We start from the raw sequence: 16,870 nt of genomic DNA, 5'->3' as shown, positions 1-16,870 counted from the left end.
ACAGTATCAGCCTTCACTTTTTTTTATTATTTGGTACTATGTAATAAAGCTTAAAATTCAGATTGATTTACACTAAATATCAATTAAATTTTCATTATAAATTTAGGAAACATTACAAAAATAGAACCAAATTTAAAAAAAAAAACTAAATATTCGCATTCGCATCCGCATTCGCGAATGTCGGTAGCAGATATTCGCATTCGCATTCGTATTCGCGAATGTTCAAAAAATGACATTCGTTACATCACTAGTATACAGTGACAGCGTGTCCGTGAATGTGTTAACCTTGAAAATCGTCATTATTCGATTTCTTTTCAGTTTTAAATTATTTATAACTCGAAAACGATTCACTTTAGAGAAAAATTACAAAAGAACTTTTTTGTTCCCAATGGTCCAAAGAACCTAAGATAATGTCTACCCGGTCGAAAAAATTGATTTTTATAATTTGTTTAAAAAGTTTTTTTTAAATAAATATAGCAATAACTCCCAAATTATGGCCTTTAGGTATAGAGAATATAACATGGAAAATAATCAGTATTTCTTAAGGACTTCAAAACGCAAAAAATATACAGGGTGTTCCTTTTGAAATAAGAAAGTTAATTAGATATTCAGAACAACGGAAGATCTGACAAAAGTATTACTATAATATCGGCCACATTAGAAAACCCCTACACCACAATCTATAAAAATCGTGCAAGCTATTTCCGAGATAATTAATATGACAAAATTCAGACTTTTAGCATTTTTTTAGTTGTTGTTGTCAGGATCCCAAATCCTAAAATTGGCTGTCCCGAGATGCATCTCGTGACAGCCAAAACCGGTTTTATCGATTTTTTTGTTCTTTCCGCTCAGATATTAAAAATTCTGCCTCTGCCATTCAAAAGAAAGGCAAATTTACACAAAAAAATACTATTTAAAAGTTGGCCAAATCATATTATCATAACCTAAAAAATTTTTGAAAATTTCAAAAATTTTTCCTGGGCTCATTTTTTATTACAAAAATCTGAAAAAAATCAGGTTGTTTTGTATTCAAAAGATACAACCTCTCAAATTTTTTCAGATTTTTTAAAGTAAAACTGCGCTCACAAAAAAATAAAACATAAAAATTCTTCTTTTCTTGATTTAAAAAGTTTTAGGACCTCTGGGAAGCTAAAAATTTGCATGAGGGCATAATTTTATATCCTTTATTGAAAACATAAGTAGCGGGGCTGATCGGTGCGGGGGCATTTTTGGCCATCTTATCCCGCTATAGCCTTTGCCGGTGTGTGTACTATGACTTTCTCGTATATGACTACTTTAACATTTTTTTTTACTTTTTTTTTGTAAATTAAACGTGTTATTTTCAGAGATGATAAAGATGACGTTCCGTGCCAACTTTGCGAACAGTTAGTTGACCATCTCAGAAATTTATTGGTAGCTAATACCACCGAAGATGAATTTAAACGGGTAATGGAAGGTCTTTGCAAACAAACCGGTAAATTTTCAGAAGAGTGCGTTGAGCTGATAGACCAATATTATGGCGAAGTATACACCTTCTTAGTAGATCATCTGAATGCAACGGAAGTATGTGACGAGATTGGAATTTGCAAAGCGAGTAAGGAAAAGGTATGTCGTGGGGGAATTTTATGATTTGGAACAATTTTATTTAAAAGGGGTGAAATGTTCAATATGTTGGAATGTATTCTAAATTTGAGCTCTAAATTAGATGTACACAAAAATTTAGTATCGTAGTTGTTTTTCTTGAATATTTGATTATAAACATAAATCTTTTACATTTTATAGTTGAATATTTGTGTCCATTGACACAAATCTCGAATTTGTGAATTCGAACCTGGAAAACCTGAAAAAAGAGCTCGAACTTCCCATTGTTCTCATCTTCTCTGTAGAACGAAGAAATTGAAGCGGCAACTTTCAGCATTGTGCGATACTTTCAATCAATATAATTGCACAGGGAACTATCAGAATTAAAAAGTGGAAAACCTCTCTTCAACAAATCACTAAGGCAACTAAACATTTTTAATAAAACATACGATTCATAATTGTATGTCACAGGATTAAATCAAAGTCACCCAGTTTATGTCTGATGTTCACTATAATCGTGTTTCAGGCACAGGACACTTTCAGTTTGTCTCAGTGGACTATGCTTGACATTCTATGTTGAAAGCATTCTATGTCAAATCTCTCATTTTAGGAAATTCTTCATGTTTGTCCTTTTTTGTAGATATTTATTTTATCTACATATGTGATCCGACTGGAAGGACCACTTATGTAGATAAAATTCTTGTGTGTAAAATCTACACACAACGGGACAAACATGAAGAATGTCCTAAAATAATATAACATAGTATAACAAGATGCTGGATACAAATATGAGAACTCTTACCTGTAGTTTAGGAATGTCTTAAAAACTAACGGTTCAAAAAGCTATCCAAAGGTAGTAAGAGAAATACTTCTATACATAAGAATTTATTATGAGATAGAAATACAAAAAAACCCAAACAAAAATAGAACATAAATAGAAATATAATGAACATAAACAAAATCGTAGAACTGCAATATTAGATACTACACTGGGGTGCAAAATTAACCGGACACCTTAAAAATCGGCAATTTTTGATGTCTCGAATTTTCTAAACCCGTTGTCCGATTTAAGTGATTTTTTATTATGTTATAGCCTTATTCTTTAACAATATCGATGTAATAATATTGATGCTAAACAGGTAAATTTTCATTGTATACCGGGTCTACCAATGAAACTGTGTTTTTCTCAAACTTCGCATCACCCTGTGGAATATTCTAGCAGTTATAAAATACTCAAATTAAAACTCAACTATAGCCTCATGTTTTCTCAACATTTTGTTTTTTGATTCATTCGTTTACATTAGACCATAAAAGAGTTGGGTACTTTAACAATTAGCCATGTTTTTCATCAATACAGGGTGTTTTTCAATAAGTATGGCAAACTTCAAGGGGTAATTCTGCATGAAAAAATAATGACAGTTTGCTTTATAAACCTATGTCCGCGTTTCTGAGATAGAGGGTGTTGAAATCTCTCTTTAGTCCAGGGCGCATCTGTTTTGAGATGGACGTTGAGAGGTGACTCAAATTTGTTTGCAGAAATTGCTTGAAAATAACTCAAATAATATTTGAGTTATCCTCCCACTCAAAATGGTCCGGAACATTGTTTAAATAATCAAAATGTCAAAAAATGAAGGAAAAATTCGATTTTTTTCTTCGTTTTTTGATTATAACTTTAAAAGTGTTCATTTCCAAGAAAAGTTGTACTGACATAAAAGTTGCGTAATTAAATTTCCTACAATATAGAATTGGTTAAAAATTTAAAAAATAGTCACCCTTGTTGCAAAATAGCAATAATTGTGAAAAAATCCATACAAAAACAAGTATTTGCATTTTACGTTTTTCAACCATTTATACTACACTTAGGACCTTCATATTTTACCCAAAAAAAACTTTAGGATATATTAAAACAACACTGTAAATTTCATTAAGATGGGTTTAACAGATTTTGCAAAACAAATTTTGCAATACAGGTTTCGCAAAAAAAAATCATTTTTTTTTAATGTTGCAGGTAAAAATAAAGCAGATAGCAAGTTGAATTTTTTTTTGCTTATAGAAGTGTACTGTACCTTTCTTTTGCAATTTGCAAAAATAAAATCGATTAATTACCACGGCGTCAGGAAATTTTTTAAATAAACAATAATTTTTGGTGCTACACGCAGGACAGCGGTGTTCGATTCACACAAGTTGATTTCCACCAAAATGTCTTCCAATCTTATCTAATATATTATTTTCTTACTCTATATTTTGTTGTATTTTAATATTTTAATTCCACAAAAATCAAACTAATTTTATTATTGTTTGTGAAATATTATTTAAACAATTGCATATGTTCAAAAATAATAAACTTTTATTCTCTAAGTTAAAATCAAGTATATTCAAATGGGAAATAAGCCACAATTTTACCTAAAAATGATTTTGTTAACGTTTCGACGCCCAAGTCGGGTGTCGTTGTCAAAATACAAAATAATACTGATAATAATAATAATAATCAGTATTATTTTGTATTTTGACAACGACACCCGACTTGGGCGTCGAAACGTTAATAAAATCATTTTTAGGTAAAATTGTGGCTTATTTCCCATTTGAATATACTTGATTATAAAAATGCCACAAGAAAATAGCTTCAGAACAACACTAAGTTAAAATATATGAATAAAGAAAATTTTTGCTAAAAAAGTGTTATTTCAAAGGATAGAGTGTGTGTTTTTATTTTGCAATAAACAAATTTATTTATTTATATCGAAATGCAATAAAAATTAAAATGTATCAATCATTTTCAAAGGTCATTGGAATGCCCAATCAGAGCAAATTATCCGCTGTCCTGCGCGTAGCACCAATAATTAAGGTTTATTTAAAAAAAATTCTGACGCCGTGGTAGTTAATCGATTTTAATATTGCAAATTGCAAATAAAAGGTACATGATACTTCTATACGAAAAAAAATTTCAACTTCCTATCTGCTTGACTTTCAGTCCTGTAACATATTGAAAAAATGAATTTTTTTGCGAAAGCTGGATTGCAAAATTTATTTTGCATAATCTGTTGAACCGATCTTAATGAAATTTACAGTATTGTTTTACTATATCATAAAGTTTTTCTGGGTGAAATATGAAGGTCCTAAGTGTAGCATGAATGGTTGAGAAACGTAAAATGCGAATACTTGTTTTTGAATGGTTTTTTCGCAATTATTGCTATTTTGCAGCAAGGCTGACTATTTTTAAATTTTTAACCAATTCTATATTGTAGTAAATTTAATTACTTAACTTTTATATCAGTACAACTTTTCTCGGAAATGAACACTTTTAAAGTTATAATCAAAAAACGAAGAAAAAAATCGAATTTTTCCTTCATTTTTTGACATTTTGATTATTTAAACAATGTTCCGGACCTTTTTGAGAGGGAGGATAACTCAAATATTATTATTTGAGTTATTTTCAAGCAATTTCTGCAAAAAAATTTGAGTCACCTCTCAACGTCTAATATTTTTACAGATGCGCCCTGGTCTACTTACAAACTGAAGATTTATTTATTGCTTTAAAACCGGTTGAGATATGCAAATGAAATTTTGTGGGTTTTAAGATTTTTTATTGTACATTTTTTGACATACAAGCAGGAATTTAATATTCACCATTGGCGCGCATACGGGTAATATGACGGCTCATATTACCCGTATGGGCGCCAATGGTTAATATTAATTTCTTACTTGTATGTCAAAAATGTAAAATAACTACGTCTTAAAACCCACCAAATTTCATTTGAATATCTCAACCCGTTTTAAAGCAATAAATAAATCTTCAGTTTGTAAGAAAAATTTCAACACCCTCTATCTTAGAAACGAAGGATTTGCGGGCATACCGTTTATAAAGCAAACTGTCCCCCTTATTTAGAATTATCTCTTAAAGTTTGCCATACTTATAAAAAAAAACACCCTGTATTGATGAAAAACATGGCTAGTTGTTAAAGTACCTAACTTTTTTATGGTCTAATGTAAGCGAATGAATCAAAAAACAAAATGTTGAAAAAACATGAGGCTATAGGTGGATTTTAATTTCGGTCTTTTACAAATGCTAGAATATACCACAGGGTGATGCAAACTTTGAGAAAAAAACATAGTTTGATTGGTACACCCGGTATACAATGAAAATTTAACTGTTTAGCAACAATACTCTTACAGCGATATTGTTAAAGAATAAGACTATAATATATTAAAAAAATCACTTAAATCGGACAACAGGTTCAAGAAATTCGAGACATCAAAAAAGACCCATTTTTAAGGTGTCCGGTTAATTTTGCATCCCGTTGTAGTTACTATAAGTCTTTCAATGTCTGTGTACGTGTACACTATTGTCCATCCACCTCACTACCACGCAGATCCTGAATGTCGAGGTGTGGGGATGTGGCAACTCTGGGGTCTAAGGCTACCATGAGAAGGATGCGAAAACTTCTGACACTTTCGTTTACACAAAAGGCACTACAAAACTTATAATTGCTCGTTTAACAAAAGCGGACAATCTTTGGCAGATTGCGAAGTACTTTGTAAATGTGTGTAGAGTAAATCCTGGTATTTAAAAAGGTCTGCCAACAGAGATGTTGTTTGGTCTTCGTATTAATTGGCTCTGTTCTGATGTTTGAGGATTTTTTTTTGAAAATTACATGTGTTTTATGAACACGGAATACTGCACTGTTGCCATTTACATATTTACGTGTTTTGCCACGTTGGTAAATTTTGTCAAAAGTGCAGTTACATATTTATTATTAAATTAAAAATATTTTTAAATGTGTAGTTTTAAATGTTCGAATGGATTTATTGAAACACTAGAGTAATTCATTGACAAAGTATAAACAATAAATGTCACGAGTTGTGATAAAAAGGTTAATGTTGGCGTTAAATTGTCTTTTATATTAGTTATATCTTTTTGATGCACCGATTTTGCATGCGGTCTCTGTATAGATACAGAAAGGGGTAAAATTGTGGAATAAATTCATTTTCTCTAAAATGGACGATTTTGGAGATAAATCCCGAAACAAGCCGATTTTTATTTTTAAATTAGAATTTTTTTTAGCATATCGACGGCTGAAAGGCAAAAATGACCAAGCGACATTTGGCTAACTTTACACTAGAGCCGTTTAGAGTTTGAAATTTTGAAAAAAAATCATAAAACATGATTTAGTGGTTTTATTGTCATAATTCCAACGAACTTTAAATGAAGTTTAGATACTTTATAAACTACCATTTTTTGTAGGCTATCTATTTTGTTAATAGTTTATGAAATAGTGTCGCTTAGTAATATTTTCTGCTAAATCGCAACCAGGAAAAAGTTACCTACCGACTATATTTTTTTACCTTCAACTGGAAAAAAATACTGAAGATGACTGATTTTTATTATCGGAACTGGTAAAATTGACTAAACCTGATACGTTTTTGACTGTATTTTAAGAAATATAACTTATCCGAAGATCATTCATGTTTTGTAACAGGTAAACTTGTTGAATTAGAAAACTAAAAAATATAATATACAGTTCGTGTATCTAGTATCATAGTTCTAATATCATATTAATAACAGCCCTTACTTTGAATCGTGTCGTCTTTATCCATACGACATGCATGATCAGTGAAATGTATAAATTTCTTATTTGAAATATGTACTGATTTTTTGTACACTAAAAATATTAGATATATAGGTACTTACCAAAAGTAAATCTTTGGTCCTGCGCTTGCCAAAGTAAATCTTTGGTTGAGTCTTTACCCGTGCGTCATCATTTAAAGCATACGAAATAAGTCGGAAATTTACTAAACGCAACAGCACGTGACAGAAAGTGGGTATTACTCCGATCACGGGTTATAGTATAAAATTTGACGTTATCAAATAAATAGAATGTCAAATTTAAGTTTTGCTTTAAAATTTTGGTGCATAATTACAGCTACATTTGAAGTAGCTTAATAAATTCTTTTATTATCATTGATTAATAAATAAAGAAACAATGTTGTTCTGAAGCTACTTCCTTGTGGCATTTTTATAATCAACTATTTTTAATGGGAATAAGCCAAAATTTTACCAAAAAAATGATTTTATTAACGTTTCGAAGCCTAAATCGGGTTTCGTTGTCAAAATACAAAATACTACTAAAATAAACAAATATGTTGTTGCTAAGTAAAAAATTCTTCTAATAATTTATTTAATCTGACTCATTTATATTGGCAATTCAGACGTATATTATAATACATTTTAAAGTAGAAATACCCATACTGAAAGAGGAAGTCAATAGAAAGAAAATACCGCGATTAGTAAGTCAATAACATATCGAGTTAGTACAAATTTTATATTTTAGTATTACTTATTGTATATCTATGCATTATTAATATTATTTATAATTTAAACATATTAAAGTCAGAATTTGGTATTAGTTTTTTGAAAGTAAATTAAATGTAAGACCAAATACTTACGATGTCGGGATAGTATCACGAGGTTTTTTCCTGGTTTTCCCTCGTGATTTACTGTGGAATCTCTAACGCGAGAATTTTACTGTCATCGTTGCATTTGGTTGTCTTTTTAAAGACAGATCACATGCTATGATTTTTTTTTGTGACGGATATTCTTGAGTTGGGATTGATTTCATGTAATCGAATGAACTATCTTTTAGTAAAGTCGTCTCAGCAACGCAACTCATAAAGATTGGCGATATCATTTTAAAGTCTTCTACTTTAAAATGTATTATAATATACGTCTGAATTGCCAATATAAATGAGTCAGATTAAATAAATTATTAGAAGAATTTTTTACTTAGCAACAACATGTTTGTTTAGTTTAGTAGTATTTTGTATTTTGACAACGAAACCCGATTTGGGCTTCGAAACGTTAATAAAATCATTTTTTTGGTAAAATTGTGGCTTATTCCCATTAAACATAGTTGATTAAAGAAACAATGTATAAAAAAATTCAATAACATATTTTCTTTTTGTTATTTTATTCACTTTGGCGGAACATTAAACACAAGCATTCCTTAACTGTGTCAATGAGGTTAGCTTTGTACATTGTCAAAATTAATCGTAAAATAGCATAAACTTACCATAAAATTTCAAACTCCAATATAAAATTAGTTGTGAAAACAACTGTTTGTATACTATAAAGAACTTCAAAATGCAAAAATTCGACAAAATAACAGCAAAAAATTCAACAAACTGACAGCCACAAAAGTAAACAAACTAAAACGTCAGAAATTGTACTTAAAATATGTGAAAACATCCCCAATCGTCTTTTTTTGTACCTATCTCTTTTCAATGTACTGAGTCTAGATCGTTCATAAAAATAACATGTGTTTTTACTTAATAACAGGCGGTAGCTGGTTTGTCATTAGTTTCATGCGTGGAAGAGAATGATGCTAGATAAAAAGTATGTGTTTTATCTCGTCAGGTATTAATGACGCACGGGTAAAGACTCGTGGACTCAAGTGTAGGTTTAATAGGATGTATTCGTTTTCTAATATCCATTATGTTAATAAAACAATATGATTATGTTGATCCAAAAATGAGTTATAACAATACGTAATAGTAAATAATTACACTTTTATAAAAAAGAACTTTTTTATGATAAAACATTTTTATTATTTATAGGAAAGAATATAAAATAATTTAACGATAAACGATTTAACGATAAGATGCTTCCAAAAATTACACTCTAATAAATAAGTACTTTTTATAATATCACGGTTTTGTTATTGTACATATTAGACAAGGCGGAAACGGCGGGTTCGTTGGGAAAAATATTCCCATGAGATACTTTGCATAATCACATTCGTGAGATATCCCAGAATAAGGTTCAAGAAGTAGCCCACGTGAAAAGTGGGCCAATTGTTTTTTAACATTTTTTTAATCAAATTGCAATAATCAATATTTTTGGCCCGGACTATTTTTTTTTAGGTTTTTTGGACCATTCTGGACAAAAAAGGTCTCTTATAATTTTTCTCTAAAGTTGAACTTTTTCGAGTTATAAGCAATTTAAAATTTGAAAAACGCGAAAATGGCCATTTTTAAAACTTAATAACTCAGTTAAAAATTATTATTATGAAAGTCAGAAAGTGACTAAATCAAAGTTTAAAGTCGCCGCTACATGATCCTGAAGAAATCTGTGTCATTAATTTACTACTAAGCTGTTATTTTTAATTAATAACAATGAGCGGTTAGATCGTATTGACGCGGTTGTAAATGTGAGTGCGAGTAAGATGCACAATTGGACTGCTGGAATGGCTTCTCCCTCGCACTCGTGCATGGCGTTTATTATTATTACTTAAGAGCTTAGTAATAAAAACATGACAAAAATTTCTTCAGGATCTTGTAGGGGTGCTTTAAACTTTGATTTAGTCATATATTGACTTTCATAATAATAACTTTTAACCGAGTTATTAAGCCTTGAAAATCGCATTTTTCGTTTTTTTTTTTTTTCAATTTTAAATTGCTTATAAGTCGAAAACAATCAACTTTAGAGAAAAATTATAAGAGATCTTTTTTGTCCAGAATGGTCCAAAAAATTAAAGAAAAAATTGTTCGGGCCAAAAATATTGATTCTTGCAATTTGATTAAAAAAAAATTGTTAAAAAAAATTGTTAAAAAAATTGGCACACTTTTCACGTGGGCGACTTCTTGAACCTTATTCTGGGATGTCTTACGAATGTGATTATGCAAAAAAATCTCATGGGAATATTTTTCCCTTCGAACCCGCCGTTCTCGCCTTGTATATATAGGACACAACATGTTTAGAAAGAATAATTAACTTATAAAATATGAATTTTTAGTAGGTGTATTAACTGTTATTTATAATTATGATTCCAAAAATTACACTAGTATAAAATAGTATTTTTTATACCACGGTTGTTTAAAAGGGTATATATAATTTTAAGTATATAAACTTTTAATTATTTATTAAAACAATTAAAAAAAGATACGCAACAGCCGGGTTCCAACTGGGGACCTCTCGATCTACAGTCTAATGCCACTGAGGCACCATCAATTTGTAGATATCGATTTATTAACGTACTTTAAAATATCATTGCATTGGTCACATTTTTAAAATAGTTTGAAATTAAAAAAAAAATTGATTTATCCATACAATTTGATTGGTCAGTGGGGTAAAGCTTTGAAGATCCGTCATAAGTAATAGATAGTAATAAAAGTTGATAACAAAAATTGTAGCCAACTTTGATTACATATTGATAATCAGTAATCGTAAATTGTAAATTTTAGACAATTATTCAGTCATGGATTACTTAAAATTTGGAAGGATTTAGACCCGTAATTATTAATAATTTTGCTCTGAAAAATGAAAATATCTCGAAAACTTTATACAAAAATTATAGTATGGTAATGGTACTTTTCGATAATGATATAAAATATAGGGTGTTGTATTTAAAATTACTGAGAAAATAATGTACTTGCGTTTTGACTCACCCTGTATTCAATATAAAGAGAATTAGCAAAACAACCATTTACGAAAATTTTAACAATAAATAAAAAAAATATGACGTCAATAAACCATTGACCTTCTGCTTGCTTTTATTTTTACCGGTAGTTAAACTTGTTACGATTTTCATATAAAATTGGTTATAACTTTGTAAATACCCCGTATAACATACCAAACCTTTATATTTTGTAATCGAAAAGTTACGAACATTTCGAATATAAAATAAAATACAGGGTGTTCTATTTAAAAAAACATAAGTTTGGTCTGCCACTATGTTATCGAACACCCTGTAACATTCTAACTAATTTTGTAATGTGAAGCTCAAAGTTCGCTACAATTTTTGTTATTAAGTTTTATCGCTATATATTACTATAACGGATCTACGGAGCTTCACCCCACTAATTAATCACCCTGTATAATAGCAGTTAAATATTGCATTGTTAGCTAGTTCTAAGCTATCTTGAAAATTTTAGGTGTCTAGGTAGCCTAGACCTATTTTTAAAATGGATTACAAAATTTGCGGAGTCCGTGACACCAACCAAGCCAAGTATATACAGTCAGAAAAATGAAAGAATACCCATGAACGAACATATAAAACACGCTGTATTTTCCTGTCACCGTGTCACAAAGAAAATTGCCCAGCGCAAGTACATGTAATAATAATTATTACATGTACTTGCGCTGGTCAATTTTTTGTGTGAAACGGTGACAGGAAAATACAACGTGTTTTATATGTTCGTTCATGAGTATTCTTTCATTTTTCCTACTGTAAAAAGGTTTTAAAAATAAAGCTTGATACAGCTGAATTTTAATAAAGTTTTTACACACTACACTATCAGTTTTTCTGAAAACATACACCAGTTGCCGTTTTGATTTAAATAAATTATATACATTCTTCTCTTTGTGTCAATTAATTTAATTCAAAAAATATTTTTTGCCTAGCCTGTAGGCAGACGTCATTAGTATGATATACATATATGTCAAAAAATTATAATTTAAAAATGAAAATCTACCTTTTTCGTTTTATCTCCAAAATCGCCCATTCTAGAGAAAATGAATTTATTCCATAATTTTACTGCCCACTATATATTTCTTTGCTTATTTTCGTCGTGTATTAATCGCATGGGTAAAAATATTCCCATACAAGGTAATTGAACAGAATTGTTATTGTAAGGAGCCGTCCATTAATCACGTGAGGCTCGAAAGGGGGGGAGGGGTCTATGAAAAATCACGAAATTTCACAACCTACGTGATATACGGGGTCTCAAACCTCACAATGTATAATAAAGGGGGGGGGGGTAAAAAATGCCAAAAAAAAACCTCACGTCATAATGGACTACTTAATTGGACTAATGGACTATGGATTAATTTGAGTTTTGTGATTAAACAAAAATTCTTTCAATCGTTAGAATTAATCCCGAAAAATACATAAAAATAAATACCCAAACATCAACTTTTTAGCACTTCGCCTATTATTGATACCATTCGATATTATGGGAAATTTTCATTTTTAGGAAGACCTTTACATTGCACCACTTTTGGAAAAAAATAATGCAGAAAAAGCATTGGAGATTTCTTCTGAAAGAAAACCGGAGAAAGTTGATATGAGTGCATTATCTGAAGTTAACTTGGAACAGCAATTACCTATTGATCTTTTGATGCCACCACATACTCAAATTCTTTACAATAAGGAACTCTGCGCATTTTGTGAATATTTCTTACATTATGTCCAGATCGCACTTACAGATCCTAAAACTGAAGTAAGTATAATACTTTACATTTATAATATAAAGTTGATCGGGCATTTTTTTAAATTGATTAATAAAATATTAGTTTTTTTTAATCTTCTTCTTCTTCGGGTGCTATGTCCGTTTATCGAACGTTAGCGATCATGTTGGCTATCATAACTTTATTCGCAGCAGATCTGAAGAGCGATTCCGAAGTGTGACCAAACCATTGCCTCAAATTTCTTAACCAAGATGTTCTTCTTCCTCGACTTCTTCTGCCTAATATTTTACCCTGCATAATTAGATGTAGAATGCTATATTTTTCCGGATGTCTACAAACATGCGCAAAATACTCGAGTTTTCTAGACTTGTATCATTTTTACCAGTTCTCTGCCTTTCTTCATCCTGCTCAGAATAATATCATTACGCACCCTGTCCATCCAGCTTACTCTCAGTATTCTTCGATAGCACCATAATTCAAAGGATTCAACCATCTTAAGCATTCTTCCTGTTAAGGTCCATGACTCAACTCCGTAGAGAAGAACGGAAAACACGTAACACTTTAAAATTCTTGTCCTAAGACTCAAATTTATGTCATGACCGCATAGAATTTTCTTGTAACGGAAAAATGCTGATTTGGCTTGAGCAATTCTGCAACGTATTTCGGTGGATGGATCCCAATTATCAGTGATTCTGCTTTCCAAGTATGTTATAGCTTCAACTCTCTTAAGTTGTATATCATTAACGTGAATTCCAGCATCGATGACATTATCCTTACTGACGACCATATATTTTGTTTTTTTGATGTTAAGGTGGAGACCATAATTACTGCACTGTGCTACCACAAGATCCAATAGATATTGTAATTCGGTATCACTACTGGCAATCAGTACAGTGTCATCTACATATCGGAGATTATTTATCAGTTTCCCGTTTATCACAACTCCACCTTGTGTAGTACTGAGTGCCTCTTCAAACATTTTTTCTGAATAAATGTTAAAAATTAATGGTGAAAGAATACATCCCTGTCTTACTTCACGTTGAATTTGAATCTCTTCTGTGTGATCACCGTCTACTCTAACTGTGGCTTTTTGATTCCAGTACAAGTTAGCAATGATTTTTAGATCTTGATCAATGATCCAGCAAAATGTGTAATCAAAATAAAAACACAATTTTAATCTTTTTTGTCCGTATGCTAAATTTGTAAACAACAGAAACATGAATTATTTAGTTTTTTGGAACTGAGACCTTAAAAAACATATCGTCTTATCGCCTAACCTACTTCGCACTTAACTGCGCATATAGCCGGTTGCGGAGAAATCCCTTTCGACTTCTATGTTGGTCAGTTTTAAGGTCATCAAATAGTCATAGACCGTGGACAAATGATCGCTTTTCACTCGTTCGGTCTCATAAACGGTCATTTGCTTTTCCAAAATATTTTCGTAATCTTTTTGAGAACCAGTTGCTTTTTGGTTATATAAAACTTTTTCTCTTTCTCGTTTCAATTCAATCTCAAGTTCTTGTTCCAAAGTAAAATTCACGGGTTCCGTATTAGTTGGCCCATCTCCTTCCATATTGTCCTCTTGCACTGGTTCGACAATCACTTGTTTATTTATACGACTCAACAAATTTTTCATCTCACGTCGCATTGCATTATTTTTCGGCAGGCGGAAATAACCAGGATTGTTTTAGTCCTTCGTCATACTTTTTTCGATTTTGTAAGTACACTAATGGAACTGTAATTTTGGAGAGTTCTGATTATGGAGAGCGGTTCTGTTGCGTAATGCTTCCGATAGATCGGCACTAAGGCTAGAGTCCTGGCTATTTAGTTTGTCTAAGACAAATGTCATGGTTGTGTCTGCCGTTATCAAAGTGGACTCTCTTCTGCAAAGAGCTTCTACAGCCAGTTTCACCGGTTAAAGAGTGGCGATCAACTCATTGATTATTGACCACTCGCCAGCAGAGAATTTTATCGCAGATTCAATGTCTATCAACGCTTTATCGATGCAAACTTTAAGCGTAAGAACAGAACAAGTAGGTCGAGGTGGAGGTGTAGGTCGCGGTGGATGCTACTAAATAGTTAAGTCGCGGTCGATGTCGACAGCACATAGCAAGGAGGTCACCTGCGCTGTCACTCGAGCTAGAACCACTATCAAGTAGAATCACTATGAAGTAGTTTAATGAAATTTGAATGACAAAATGACTGTGCTTTGGCGATGTTGTGTCAGTCAAGTGATGATAGTGATGAAATGTCAGCTGTAAATAATCAGATCCTCCTTCATATTTCAAAACTTTACTGAATTTAATTACTTTAGAAATTCAAAAATAAACTGAATACAAAAAAGGGATTATATAAAAAGTATCAACTCAGATAGCGCAGGTAAACTTTGCTTCGAACGGACCAATCACAGGGAAGCATCCTTGTAGGCCGCGCAGTAGACAGCCCAGTCGGAATAGCATTTGACCTTGCATTAGGAGCTGCCCCAAATTTTATTTTTCTAATCTTAATCTTAACCTGCAAAACCTTCTTAATAAAATTGGAGAGCATAGCGAGAACATGGGACTTAGCATCAACATAAAAAAGACAAAGTTCCTTATAATCAGCCGTCAATTATGTCAACATCAAAATGCAAGACTAGCATATAACAACCAAGATGTAGAGCGCGTAAGAAAGTTTAAGTACCTGGGAACCTGGCTATGTGAAGACTGGATGTCGGATATGGAAATTAAATGTCGGATAGAAAGAGCCAGAAGTGCATTCATGAAATTCAGAAACGTCTTTACGAACTCTGACTTTGACCTAAACCTAAGATTAAGATTCACAAAATGCTATATATGGTCGGTGCTCCTATATGGCATGGAAGGATGGACTTTAAAAATAAACACAATGAATAAGCTAGAGGCATTTGAGATGTGGATCTATCGACGAATCCTTAAAGTTCCCTGGACGGCAAGAATAACAAATGAAGAAATCCTGAGAAGAATTGGTACAGAACGACAACTGATGTGCACAATTAAACAGAGAAAAACGGCATACCTGGGACACATAATTAGAAATGAAAGATATCAGTTTCTGCAAACCTTAATTGAAGGAAAGATCGAAGGAAGAAGGGGAGTGGGCAGGAAGAAAATGTCATGGCTCCGTAATGTCAAACAATGGACAGGACTAAAAAACATAGGAGACCTAATACATACTGCAAGGGATAGAGAAAAATGGTCAAACGTGATCGCGAACATCCATTAGTGGATTGCATAAGAAGAAGAAGAAGAATCTTTAGGGAGGGTCAGTATTAGTATAAATTTAAAATCTCGACTGAATTCCACTGTTGCGTTAGCCACCATCTTGATTTTAAACGAGAACCGTTTTTGCTCAATATCTCCGCCATTTTCATTTTTTTGACAAGAAGTGTATAAACTGAAATTGTTGAAAATGCGATTTTCTATAATTTCATTTATTATAATTTTTTTCGTGCGGTCGATATTTTCCGAGTTATGAGGGGAAAATGACAGTTGTAGCATAATTATTGAATTATTGAATTATCTCGTTTAGTATTAGTTTTACAACAAATATTTACCTATACAAAAATAAAGAGAATTAAATTTTGTACAATTTTGATGCCGTTCATTTTTGAAGTTATACTTCTTTACCGGCGATAGAGGGTGATTTTTTTATATGTTAAAACCTATCAGCCCGGCGCATGCGCATTATAACTTTGTTCTGATTGGATGTTCAAATGACATGTCAAAAATTATCCGATATGGCAGCTGTGGTTTGGAGGTAAAGGTAAAGGTAAACAAATGTATAATATATTAGTTTTATTGTTGTGAGGACAGAAACAAAAAAGTTTATAATATTGTAGTGACTTTTAAATAGTTTTTAAAAGCAACAGGTACGTAATAATTGTTAATGTATCATGGGTATAAACCTACCTATTTGATCTGCCAAAATACATAGTATGTAATACTTTTATTTATATAATTTGATTACCATCAAAATTTCTATCAATATTCACCTAATATATTGTTTTTTACTCTATGTTTTGTTGTATTTTTTCAATTCTAAATCATTTCAATTCAAAATTAAAATAATTTGATCAATTTTCAAAAT

General features: G+C 31.4%; 1 protein-coding gene across 1 annotated transcript in view; it reads left to right on the top strand.

Moving 5' to 3' along the window:
- LOC114325531 (prosaposin) overlaps positions 1-16,870 on the top strand; it is a 143,819-nt gene that overhangs the window by 83,850 nt on the left and 43,099 nt on the right. The window contains exons 6-7 of the mRNA XM_028273603.2: positions 1,347-1,605; positions 12,550-12,795. Of these exons, the coding sequence (XP_028129404.2) occupies positions 1,347-1,605; positions 12,550-12,795 (505 nt within the window). The remainder of the gene's footprint in view (positions 1-1,346; positions 1,606-12,549; positions 12,796-16,870) is intronic.

This window comes from Diabrotica virgifera, chromosome 1, assembly GCF_917563875.1.
Source record: "Diabrotica virgifera virgifera chromosome 1, PGI_DIABVI_V3a".
In the NCBI taxonomy this organism is placed as follows: domain Eukaryota; kingdom Metazoa; phylum Arthropoda; class Insecta; order Coleoptera; family Chrysomelidae; genus Diabrotica; species Diabrotica virgifera.
The sequence above is the reverse complement of the archived record's forward strand: the minus strand, read 5'-3'. Positions and strand labels throughout refer to the sequence as shown.